This window comes from Orbicella franksi, chromosome 1 (assembly GCF_964199315.1).
Source record: "Orbicella franksi chromosome 1, jaOrbFran1.1, whole genome shotgun sequence".
Taxonomy (NCBI): Eukaryota; Metazoa; Cnidaria; class Anthozoa; order Scleractinia; family Merulinidae; genus Orbicella; species Orbicella franksi.
The window spans coordinates 31,209,377-31,222,709 of NC_138145.1; the positions used below are offsets into that span (position 1 = coordinate 31,209,377).

General features: G+C 38.3%; 1 protein-coding gene across 1 annotated transcript; it reads left to right on the forward strand.

The window, feature by feature from the left end:
- Positions 1-5,678: 5,678 nt before the first annotated feature.
- LOC145484162 (uncharacterized) lies at positions 5,679-9,905 on the forward strand. The gene is made up of 2 exons (XM_081462793.1): positions 5,679-6,280; positions 8,393-9,905. The coding sequence occupies exons 1-2, from the start codon at positions 6,212-6,214 to the stop codon at positions 9,476-9,478; spliced, it is 1,155 nt and encodes a 384-aa protein (XP_081318919.1). The 5' UTR covers positions 5,679-6,211; the 3' UTR covers positions 9,479-9,905.
- The last annotated feature ends 3,428 nt before the right edge of the window (positions 9,906-13,333 follow it).

Below are 13,333 nucleotides of genomic sequence, written 5' to 3' on the forward strand. Positions count from 1 at the left end.
GTTCAAGTGGAGGTGACACGATTATGGCAGAAATCCATGCTATTTAAACTTGAGTTCTGAACTTCAGCCTGTTGAATTTTCATTCATAAATGTTGGTGTTATCATACTGAACCGCAAGGTTCATTTATCCCCCTGGCTCGACTTTAAGCACATATCTTTTCCCTAAGTTATTGTAATTTTCTTTGCAAATGTGTATTAAGTATCTAGAGTAAATAAAGCGTTGGATGCATTTGTACTACATACCCTGCTGCTGTAACAGCATCATTGCATTGATAACTTAGCAAAATCTGCGTGATCTACATATCTAGAAGACTATTGCCTAAATCAGTAAATATTTTAGTGGGTCTGGTGCAAAAAAACTACCTTCCCAATAAAAGCACTGTTTATCTTGATACCAATCGTCACTTTTTGGTCAACTTTCTAGTTCAAACTATTTAAAAATATATCACTAAACAATTATTTAAAACAAAGGATTTTCTCGAATGTTACCAAAGATCGAAATCCATGTTTGCATCTAACAACCTTAAGCCAGCTGAGAGCTGGCTACAAGCAAGCACTGAACATTACTCCCAGTCTATACATCACTTTTGACCAAACAAAATGATCTTGCCGTTTTTTACTACAGCACTAGGAGGACATGTACAGATGCATGTAATGTAAAACGTGTAGGCAGGCCTGAGTAACAAACAGTTTCTTAACATTAAATTGTTCCATATTGCAAATATCACAACACACTCTTGAATGGAAAAAGGCTTTATGGGCTTGTTTGAAAGCTAGACTGCCCTCTCATCACAAGTAGTTCCTTAATGAGCATTGCCTCATTACACCCTTTCATAATTTATTTTCCAAGTCCAGTGGCTCACAGCCACTTTGATTGATACATTTTTGTGTACACATTACGTACTTACTTACTCTTTCGAACTCACTATTCTTAGTTTATTTTATTAACGGAGTTAGCACACATACACTACTCTAAAATAGAAGCATTTGCGGATGACACGTGGAATGAGTAGGAAGGACGCGGAAAACAAAAAAAAAAACTATTCTACTTCTTTTTTTAGCTTTTTGTCGTCATGACTCGTCTACAATGTATTTTTCTAGGTCGATATTCTTGCGTCAGTAAGAAGAAGTTATCAACTTGGATCTATTATTGTTTAATGCGTTAACAGTAAGAAAATATTTGTCTAACATATAAGATGGTTGACAGCTAGACAGCATGTAAGAAAGTGAGAGAACTGAGAGAACTAAATTGGCGTTGCTTAAGATTAAAAACACACTTTTGGAATTTAGACCAAGGAGAGGTTGCTTCCGTGCAGTTGGAAAATAAATGACAGAGGATTGACCATCGTAAGAAACTGGCAAAAGTGACCAGCTCCCAGATGGCTTGATAGCTCAATTGGTAGAGCACTGCACCGGTATCGCATAGGTCATGGGTTCGAATCCCCTTTAGGCCTGAATTTTTTTCAGCCTTTAATTTCACAACTGCTTAAGTTGTGTGCTAACTGCGATGATCAATCATGTCTTCATAAAGATATCTCTAGTTTCATTATAAATAATGGGCACTCCTTAAAACACTTGAGGACACTTCTATGTTGAACGTGGTGTGCCTCAAGCATGCCGACATTCAGACTTATTTTTGAGTCTCGTTATGGCTATGGAGCTCCTTGCTCTAAGAATTAGACGCTACAAAAAAAAATTCTACGGATTAAAATACAGGAAAATGAGGAAATCCGACTTTCGCAGTAAGCAGATGATACATACAGCTGTTTCTTCCCACCGATTCCCTGGAGTCTATTTTCAACTTATTTCACTTACTCTCAGTTTTTGAAAGGTAGCTAAAGGTGCTCTTGTGCTCTTGTTCCAAGTCTTGGTTGAGAATTTGAAAAAAATGATGTCATTTTCTAAAAAATACCGCACGGGTTGAAATTATAATAACAATTAATGTAGAAAATTGCACGAGTATGAGCCAACGTTTTTGTTATACTTTGTGCAAATTGCTGTACTAATTGTTATTATAATTTCAACCCTTGTAGTATTTTTGAGAAAATGACGCCATTTTCTCCAATTCTCAACCAAGACTTGGAACAAGGATAATTAATGGCGGCCGTAAATGTCCAAAAAACTTGAGTTCTAATGTTCGTAATAGATTGAAATTTGTCAAGATATCTAGGAAACTGACCTATTGTGTAAGAAAATGTAAAAAATGGGTATCGAGAATTTGATCATAGTGGCACTTTAATAATACATTGATCATATTTTAATATTTTGATATTTTTTATGCACATCATGACATTTAAAAGAACTCTCGTGCTCAATTTTGTGATACTTGCCTAAATAAAGTTACTCACTTACACTTACTACTTCAAGAATTGAATCTTCGAGATTAGGCATAGAACCCAGACACAACATTCAAGATTTTGCTCGGGTTATTTTCACAACAGTCTGAGTACCCAGTTCAAAAAGTGAGAGTAAGTGAAATAACTTGAAAACAGACTCCAGGGAATCGGTGGGAAGAAACAGCTGTATGTATCATCTGCTTACTGCGAAAGTGCGATTTCCTCATTTTCCTGAATTTTAATCCGTAGAATTTTTTGTAGCGTCTAATTCTTAGCGCAAGGAACTCCATAGCCATAACGAGACTCAAAAATAAGCCTGAATGTTGGAATGCTTGAGGCACCCCGCGTTCAACGTAGAAGTGTTTTAAGGAGTGCCTGTTATTTATAACGCAACTAGAGATATCTTTGTAAACACACTAATCCGCTGCCGTAGTTCTGGACCGAGCTTAAAAGCAATCCCACTGCATTGAGTCGACCCTTTTGTCTACTGATTTCCATTATGTCTGCTATTAACCTTATACTTTCGCCAATGAATTTCCTTTCACATACCCAGTTTGGCATGCAAGGGTAGCTAACAGGCTTTCTCTTCGACAATTTCTGCATGATAAAGTGATGTGTTATAACGTCGAGCGGGTCAAAAAAGAAGACCACTGAGAACAAAAAACATTTATTAAGTAACTAACTCAAATCCATTTTTGTTTCCTTTGTATTTTATCCGGTTCTGTTCAACTCAAACTCCCCCTTCCCCAGCCCCCTTCAAAACAATACTTGGCTTCACACTAGAGCTTGTAAGTATTGTAAGTATAATCTTAGTGCACTTGGAACTACTTTGAGTGTGAAGGGGTAAAATGTGCTTACTTGAACTTTATTTAGTGACCATGGAAACGTTCGTAGATCAAAGGGGCCGAAGTGCGCCGCCAAGTATGGTCCTGACATCACACTTGAAAACGCACTTGATCAATAGGAAATGGAAGCCAACTGAAACCGATGTGCAGCGTTGCTACAATTCTGATGAACAAACCGACAGACAACTTACTTGAATTTCATTTTCATAGACAGCCTAAACAATCGCTTTTCATATCATTTGACACCAAATGCTCTTCTGCAAATTACAAACCAGCTGCGGTTTCAAGTTTTCACCAGGTTATTTCTTTGCACCCGAAAAACTCTGTTGAACATTGGACGAGTCACAGGGAAATGCATTTTCTAGGTTAGCTAGAGCCCTACGGCAATTTCTTTACCGAAAACCGCGTTGTTGAGCTATTCTAGAGAAATACAGAAGATGTCGTTGCTCTTTAGCAACAAAGCAACTATATGCATTTCTTCACGATTTTACTGCCGAACAATCGCATTTGTGATATGTATGACTGATTTTACTCTGAAAATGCTTCAAGTAATATACTTTGCAATATGCTTTGTCATCAGGTGTGAGGCCAAGTTTTGTTAAGTGCGACTTGAGATTTTCAAGTGCACTTGAGTCAAGTGCTTACTTGAAACTAACTTAGCTTCTAGTGTGAAGCCAAGTAGGTCTTATCAAGCGCCTCGTAGTTCACTGATTACGTCGCCGATAACTAAAACCATATTAAAGGTCATTAAAGGAAGCGAATATATGAAATAAAATACGTTGAATTGTAGGAGAAAAAGTTTAAAACACGAGAGAGTTTCACACACGGCTTAGACCGGTATGAAAATAAAAACTAACAAAAACAATTAGGATTGACCAGGATTCGAACACATGACCTTAACGATGAATACCGGTACGTTCCAGGTTGCCAAAAATTGTTTGTTTTTTTTAAGAATCTTTACATACAGATAAAATAAAAATGTGAGCGAAACCGTGCGATCTCAAGTACCATCAAGTGCGATTTCTTAAAAGAATTCACGTACCTTCCCGTCAACTTTACAGCTTGAGATTCTCGCATCCGGCAGCAACTGAAAAGCTAGCACTTGAAATGACGAGGGTTAAGGATCGAGAAGGACTCCAGCCAAATTTCCGAAAAGATCACTTTTTATTAAAAACAGAAGCCCGTCACCGTTAAAAATCTTTTATGAGTGACATTGATTAACTCGCGTCTGACTACACTGATAAAGAAGAGAAGCCATTTTGTTTCACTGGGCGGTGAATCAATCGAACCGCGCAAAAAGTACACTGGTTTAGGTGGTATATGCTATAAAGAATAACATGGACATATCAAACCGGCATTACATGAAAATATTCATTAAGTTGTTAAATTTTAACGAGCAGTAACGCGTGTAATAATGGTCACTCCACGAGTTTCCTTTAAGACGCCGTGTAGGCCAGTATTATGTCAATTTGTATATAAAATGCCTTTGGCAAGAAAGAATACCAGCTTTACAAATAAGCCGCCATCAAACATAAGGTTTGAAAACAAGCTTAAGCTTAATTCGGAAATGGAAATTTATGTGGGAGTAGAGAAAAGATTCTTTAAAGAATCATTTTAAGATCATCCGGTTTACTACTGTGCTTCACATTCAATTTATCGCCAATTAGTCCACGTTCCATGCAGAAACTACAATAGCGTCGAAAAGATGGCAAGAATAATGAGCGGAATTATCTTATTCAGAGGCGATACTTGGAAAATCGTTCTTAGCTTTTATGCTTAGCAGAAAAAATTGTGGTGTTGTTCAAATCAGTTGAAGTTTCATCAGAAAGCTTCAAATGCACTGGAGAGAATTCTGTGCGTGTGGTAACTATCGCAAACGATGGGTTGGTCAGGAAATGTATGATTTACAATAATTTTACAATATTTGGGGAGGAAGCCACATCAGCCTTAGCTGTTTTTCATGCGAGCTCTCTATTCTGGTCAAATTGGAATTTGGAAATTAATGGGTTTTTTTTATGATAGGGCGTCAAATATCTGTAAAACGAAACCAAATGCCCAGTGGCAAGCCGTTGAAAAAACCACTAACTGAACGTATTTCTTGTAAACTTCCTGAATTTTGTCTTTTGATCACCTGAGGAATTAAGACGACCAAGGAAAGTTCCAAATTTAGTGGCAGGATATTATACGATAATTGTTTATTTGAAAAGTGCAGGGTTAGTTTTCATTCCTTAATTCGACGTCATTGAAAAGCAAGAATTAAACATCATCTCTGGGTAATCCTTTCGATTTTATAATGAAGGTACTGAAAAGCGCAATTCTTTGGGAAGCCCACATAAATACATACTGCCACAAACGATAAACAACGCCCTGTAGGGATCAAGTACTTTCAATACCTACAATAAAAACGGTCAAACTCTTTGTTTTTTAGATACGGAAACGAGAAAAAGGGTTCAGAATTTCGTTAGTAAGACACTCACGTCTCAAAAAGGGAGGAGTAGTAAAATAACGTGCTGTAAATGGTCAATCAAATAATTTTGCATTTAGTTGAATTTAGGTGGACTTAAAATTAGATATTTAGATTCCACTTTGAAGAATGTTCAATCCTGCAAGCCCAGCCGGCTGGCTTGCTTGTAATGCACACAGGAAGAAGAGATACACCAACAATGCTAGGGCAAACCAAATATGTCGTGCGTGTGGGGAAGTCGCCGCATCAACAACTAGGATTGAAGATAAAGATAACGAAAACAAACTATTGTTTTCAAGGTGCATTTACCAGAAACGCAATCAGAATGGGAAAATTTGGCTTCAATAAAAGAGCCCTGCACACACAGCTGGATCTCAGCGACGCCCACAATGCTGTCGTAGTGCCTGTGCGATTGTCAAGTTAAAAACAAATGGCATCTATAGCGTCAGTGAGGCTTTGTTTAAGGCGCCTTTAGATTTGACCTCATTACCTTGGTATTTTAAAAGAAGGGGAGACGAATATAATAGGATTGAAAACTCAAAGGAAATACAGGTATAAAAAGGCGCATGAACATCGAAAATTCACTTCACTTTGAAAGGTTACATAACAAGAGTCCAAGTCTCAGAACTCAAATGGTAAGGTTTTCTGTCGTGTATACTTATATAAGAAAGAGAAATAAGAAGTTCACAACATATTGAAACTAGGAACTGAGTTTTAACTTAGGTAAAACTGTCGGACTTGTCAGACTGCTGATTAAACAGTTCTGCATTTTGTATGTATACATTCCGAGGGGATTTTTTTCAAACAATTTTTGACATTTTCGTTCTGATCAGTTTTGCAAGATAGCTAGAACACTGGAACGGCCCTTTCTCTTGACAAAATTAAACTGGGATCATTTTTTTTTTTGCAAAGAAACATCTTAGTTCCAAAAGTAGTGCGCTCAATGCCCGCAGTTGTCATGTATAAGCGAAGGTCCTCTCTTCAAAAGTAAAGATTTGCATTTTGTTTTAAGGACTTGGAACAATCTCTGTTTCTCTCATGTTAAAGTCACTTAAGGTACATAGCTTAGGTTTAAGGAGATTTCTAACAAACAAAGGAGCCTTGCCTTGAAACAAGTGGAAGAATCTTAAATTTAATTCGCATATTACTAGGTAACCAGTATAATTTTACTAGGAAAGGGGCCGGACTGCGTTCTTCATCAAAGTTTCTCTCATTATAAACTTAATCACAAGGTTATGATAGGGGTGCAGGGTTCTCATTGATACCTTGGGGCTTATATTGACTCGTTTGAAGCTCGTCATTCTTCCAACGATCTCGTAAAATCCGCCGAAACATTCAAGCGATTTTTGGAAACCTTCGGAAAGACCTCTGACGATTTTAATGGGAAATGATTGCAGAAATTGTTTTCTGAGAATTATTTTCCTCCATAAAGTACTATTGTGTAAAAATAGGAAATAGTCAAACCTACAATTTTTGATGCATCAAAACTTTTGTAACTGCCCACCTTGACTCTCAGGCAATTGTTTATTTTTTTGCGCACTTTTTGGACCGGAGCTTTAATTAAAAAAAAAAAAAACGTTCAGCCTCCGTAGCACTTTACTGTTTGGAAACATCTCAACACGGTCATTATTATGAAAATGAACTCTTGCCTTGTTATGAGATCCTCGGGCACCCATAAGTCTAAACAAAGGTGGTCTATCACAAGTAACTTTGCAGGAATTTTATCAGGTAAAGTCCTACCATTTACGTTAACATGTAATTGAAAATTTTCCAGCTATAAGTTAAACTTATCCAAGCCTGTTTCCGACAATAGCTATCAGTTAACCAAGTACAGGCCTTTAAATCAATTTTTACATGTAATACAATTGAACCCCAACTCACAACCACACCAATACATATACAAACGTCCAATTCGTTGTTACAGCCACTCTTTATTAGGCCCGAAAAAAAAGTTTCGTCAGTCATTTTTTTTTTTATTATTTTTCATTTTAAGAACTCCTTTAATTCGAACACAATATTATGGCTCAAAGGTGATCGTAGTTTGAAGGGGAAGATGCCTTTAAGTCTTGGATCGTTCTTTCTAACAGAAATTCTCGCGCTTTAATAACCATTCATTTCTGAAATTTACATTTGATACAAATTGTGAAAATTTCAGCATTTCAGTATTTCGGAAAGAAAAGAGTTTGCAATACGGTGTAAATAATCTTGGTATAGACAAAGTTTTTTTCCACCTATAACTCGAACTTCTGGTGGATTCCTCATTAAAACCTCAAACCATGGTCTATTGGAAATGGAATACACAGAAATAACTTCTATCCGTTTCCTTTCCAATGAATTGCAATGAGATTTCTGATCATATTTTTAGCATAATGACAGCAAATATACTGACAGATGTGCAGTATGGTGAAATGCACCAAAATAATACTAAAAAGTCGAAGTTATATTTTCATGCTATGGCAGTTTTGTTGTTGATATTCTCTCTCGCGATCTCGAGAATGATCTTTTTGCTTACAGTCATTCCCACTATAGTTTGCGGTGTTACGATATAAAGCCGGCAAAATATTCAAATCAATATGTGCACTGCATTCAGTAGCATTCTAATATGCCGTGCTATTGTTTTACGTATTTTTCTTCATTTACCCTAAAACCACTGGGGCTAAAATAGGTTATCGTTTTCAGAAACAGATCTTAGATTATGGTTCTCTTTCTTTAACAGTCTGATAAGCTATGTTTTCTTTACTTTTCAGATGAAGATGTTTGCTGGTCTTCTACTTTGCATTCTTTATGTTCCATATGTCTCCATGGAGATGTTGACAGCTGATTTAAGTGCGCCGTCTTCAGAATTTGTAGAAACGTTCGAGAAGCGATGTCCACCTGGACTATGGTGTGGGAAGAAACGTGGAATTCCCGAGGAACAGGCGATGGTATCCGACGATGAAGACCAACATGCCGAAGTAGATGCTTTCGAGAAACGTTGCCCTCCAGGTTTGTGGTGTGGTAAGAAGCGAAGCTTTTCTGGAAGTAAATCAGCAGCAAAACCTAACACCCCGATCGAGGAGGACAAGGAAAATTTGGCTAGTACATTTGAAAAACGTTGCCCCCCTGGTCTCTGGTGTGGAAAGAAACGAAACGTACCCGAAGAAATATCAATCGCAGCGGACCAGAACAGCGAAACGGTATTGGATACATTTGAGAAGCGTTGCCCTCCAGGTCTGTGGTGTGGGAAAAAACGTGGCTTATCAGAGGAAAACATGATGAAAACGTTTGAAAAGCGATGCCCTCCTGGTCTATGGTGTGGAAAGAAAAGACAAGTAAGCGAAAACAAAGCGACTGAAGCAGCTGAAGCAAACAAAGTGGCCGACCAGTTCGAGAAGCGATGTCCACCTGGACTGTGGTGTGGAAAGCGAGAGTTGTCCAATCAAAAATCTATCAATGCTGCACAAACCGAAGAGGATCCCGACCATTCATTGATGAAGGCGTTTGAGAAGCGCTGTCCTCCTGGATTATGGTGTGGAAAGAAACGAGAAGCTCCAGAGGCTAAAGAGAAAAGCGATGATTCCACAATGAAAGACGACCCCGAAGAATCCTCAAGTATGAAGTCTGAGGCTAAAGGACCCAAAAAGCAAGGCCCGCTAATGGATGTCTTTGAAAAACGTTGCCCACCTGGCCTGTGGTGCGGTAAAAAGAGAGCCATTACTGAGGAAATCGCGGCTGAAGACGAAGAAAAAGCCGAGAGTTCGCCATTAGAAGCTTTTGAAAAGCGATGCCCGCCTGGCTTGTGGTGTGGAAAGAAGCGAACAATCTCCAAAATGATAAAAGCACTGAAAAATTGACGAGCCAGAAAAAAAAAAAAATCTAGCTTGAACGACGCTTTCCGAGGAATTGCATTCAACGCTAGTTAGGATAAACTCGAAATAAAATTATGCTGACATATTTGGACACGATCCAACTAATTGAAAATGGATATTTAAAATAATGGAATAAAGTAATTTTAATGAGCTCGAGGTGTTATGAATAGTGTATGCGCGATTATCTTTTTTTATCGTCTGATGTGCAAGTGGAATTTATTCTTAATCGCATAAGCTACTTTCATGACATGAACAGAAACCTTCCGATTGACTCTCTTTGAACTCCCCATTGCCCTTTTTGTGCTTTCACACTTGAATCAACACATCACTTAAAAACGTTCGGAGAAAAAATATTGTGATTTGAACTGAAACGTGATTTTTTAACAATTTTTGAAGTCACCTGTATTTTTTGCGGCACACCCACAGCGTTGATTAGTTGTGTTTACAAAACAAAGGGAACTGGTGCTTGTCTCATCATGTTAATGTCGTTGCAACGCTTCTTTCAAGCATTTTGTCGCCAAACTCGAACATATGTCTCTCGAATCGCAGTCTTAAGTCACGCATTCCTTAACTAATTCACAGTTCCTTCGTTACGGATAAGAATTAAGAGAAGATTGAGGCGAATGGTAAGCCAAAATAGCGGAAACTACTTTTAGATGTCTAATTTGTTCGAACAAGAGAGGACGAAGTCAAATCGATTTTTTTTCTCGCAAAACCCCTTTGGGTGGCGTGTAAATTCAGTTGAGAAAGTGAAGGAAAAAATAGGTTATGGACACTTTAAACACTCATCAGAAACTCAACCTAAGTTGCTAGAAAACAAGCAGTCCCCTTATTTTACCTTTAAAAATGAAGAACATAGCTTATACTAGTTAATTACTTCCACGTTTCTCTAACCGAGTCCACTACAATCAACTGGCCCAGTTGTGAGTATGTAAATATTCGCTGTCATTGCAATATAGCAATCGAGTTTACAGGTTTAATTGAAACAGTGCTCATCATAAGCTCATCACAAAACAAATCATACCACTCTTAACGCAGACTGACAACTTTTTCTCGCAGAGACAAGTTTCTTCGAACAGCTTACATTTTACAACGTTTCTTCACTGCTGCGGAATCATTTTTACAAATCAGGGGCGGATCTAGAGAGAGGGTGCGCACCCTTCCTAAGATGAAGCCTTCTTCTTCGTATTCGCTTTTAAAATTTGTTTACCTCATCAGTCAGTTACGCCATTCACTAGTGGTGCACCCCATCCTAAGAAAAATCCTGGATCCTCCCCTGTAATTAATCAACTCAACTCAACTTCTTTATTGTGCACATAGTTAATGGAGGAGAGTGGTTATGAAACTCGACAAAGTTCTTTGTTGTATGTTTTTGTTCTCTTTTTTTGCCTTTACCGTGCACAAAAAAGGAGTTGTTTACCGCTGACCTAGGAATTAACTAATAGAAACGTTTTGGTTACGTAACTAGCGCAAAACAAAAGATTGTGCACGGTCGTGGACCTTCCTACATAAATCTTGGCATCTTTGTTTGCTCCTTTGATGTTTGCCGGGCTTCATAACCATTCCCCTGTATTAACTATGTTGTGCACTATTTACAGAGTTTACAGGAATGAAATGTAACTCAAAGTATAAATCAAAGTGGCTATAAGCCACTGAACTCAGAAAATGAATTGTGAAAGAGGGTTGAGGGAATTGCACCGAGCTCGTTTGAATCTGGCAATTGCTCATTCAGGCTCCATATAAAACATCGAACGCTGTACAGTCACCGGTCGCCCGTAGCCTGCAAAACAGGCGGATTAGCGGGCAGAAAGCACAAAACGCGATACACGAACGCGGAGCGCGAGACGAAAAAAATCCGCCTGTAGTCACACCATTGTTTATGCTCCTCCAACCGTCTGGCGAACGGTTTTTGCTGATTGGTTGCTTTAAGCTACGTGACGTCAGACGCGAGAAAAAACAACATGTGTTAAATTGGGTGACAGGCCTACACGGACTCCTACGCCAGGGGGGGGGGGTACTCCCTTATATGGGCTATATAGGTAAGTGCGGCCCCAAAGGGTAGGGTTTTTCATCCGTTTAGGTCATAAATAGGGTATCGATTTTGGTTATTTTGGTTATAAATGGGGTATGGATTTTGCACTCTGGTCTTGAATTGGGTATGTTTCTTATTTAAAAAAAAAAAAAAAAAAAATCACTGGAAGCTAACATTAAAGTGTAACTTAATTTTTCGATTTCAAAATCAAAATATGTAGTCGTTACCCCCACAAAAACATTTTCTCACGCCCTGAGTTATCACTAGGCTTACGAAGAAAAAGCCACGACAATGTTTCCTTACAACGGAATATTTGTAACCTGTGTCACAGTGCAGTCAACCAATATGATCAGCCTATCAGACCTGTTTACTCAACGACACTCGGTCTTCAACTTCCACTGAACTGGTTGACAACTGATAGCTTAAAGTTTTTTAAAAAACACACTTACATACTTTCGATCGTCTCAACGGGCACAAAAAGAAATATCAGGAGCCATAATCGGGGACGGAGACCGTACGTAAGCGCGCGCCATTTCTAGTACTGGGGCTGTCCCCATGATATAGGACAATTTTCCTATTTTTAGAACAAATTGCGCCATCGCCTGCAGCACACGCGCGTACATGCTGCGAGGATTTTTGCGGATGTCGCGCGGGGGAAATTGCGTCCGAAATTCCCGAAATTTTTCATGTTTTTAGCCCACTCAAGGTATTCACCTCTGTTGGAATTTTGCATAAGTATTTTCGTCGTGAGCTGCTCCAGTTTGAGTCAAGTAAGACAGTGTCGAATTTGTGTTCCGATGCTTCTTTTACATGAGCTGTACATTACTCCGCTTTAAATTTCACATATGTTTAAGATTAACAGCTTTTCCATGACACAGCAAAAAACTAGCTGGATGTATTTAGATGTAGCAGAGTTTCAGGACTTCATAGTTTCTTAGCTCCTCTTGCCACACGCTTGTCTATCGCGACCGAAAAGTAAAACAAAATAATTGCTAGTTTGAGTTTCGCCTGAATTGTAAGTAACGCTTGATTTTTCATCAAGACACAATAACTTTACGTCTGTAGATACTGCTCAGTTTTATTTGTGTAAAAATCCAGTAAATTGTCTGTTGTCGATGAATGAGAGCGCCCGCCGATGCCTGTTTTGAACAGTCAGTAAACAAGACAAATTGTACTTTCGTCGCACTTTCGTGTGAAAACGTACATCGAATTCAAACAATAACTCTATAGTTTTTACATTTGTTTAATCTTTGAGAGCATATTAAAAGCTAAGCTGAAAACATGTGAATGAAGCAGAAATAATCAGCAAAGTTACGATGACGCTTTCTTTAATCAACTTCGAATAACGATTTCGATTTTGTTGATCGAGTTATCAAAACTCCTTGTCTATTTTCATTTTCGCAGTGGAAAATTTCACTATGTTGAAGAAACACACATGATGTTAGTAGCCTTTTTGCGTTCGTGAAATTTGTTGCAGCATCTCAGCACAAAAGATAATGAAACAAATCTTTGTCAATTGAAAACACCGACTCGGTCTTGAAAGTGCACGAGCTGCACTATGTAAATGACTACTTGCACGCGTCAGACTTTCCTTTCAAAAACTTTTGCAAACTCGCCAAACAAGCATAAACAATAAGAAACCATCAAAACAGGTTTCGGTTATGATTAAGCATTGTCTGAGAAACTTACAAATTAACTCAATACCAGAGTAGAGAGTTTTCTTGCTATATTCTTAAGTCAGAACAAACGCAAAATTAAAGCATGCGCGTAAGTTTACAACTAGCGCGAGCAGATCTTCTTATTCATTC

What these genes read in the sequence shown, in the direction of transcription:
- LOC145484162 (XM_081462793.1), top strand. Translation starts at nt 6,212, where the DNA reads ATGAACATCGAAAATTCACTTCACTTTGAAAGGTTACATAACAAGAGT. An exon ending in CAAGTCTCAGAACTCAAATG is followed by an intron (nt 6,281 to 8,392) that starts GTAAGGTTTTCT and finishes TTTACTTTTCAG; the next exon opens with ATGAAGATGTTTGCTGGTCT.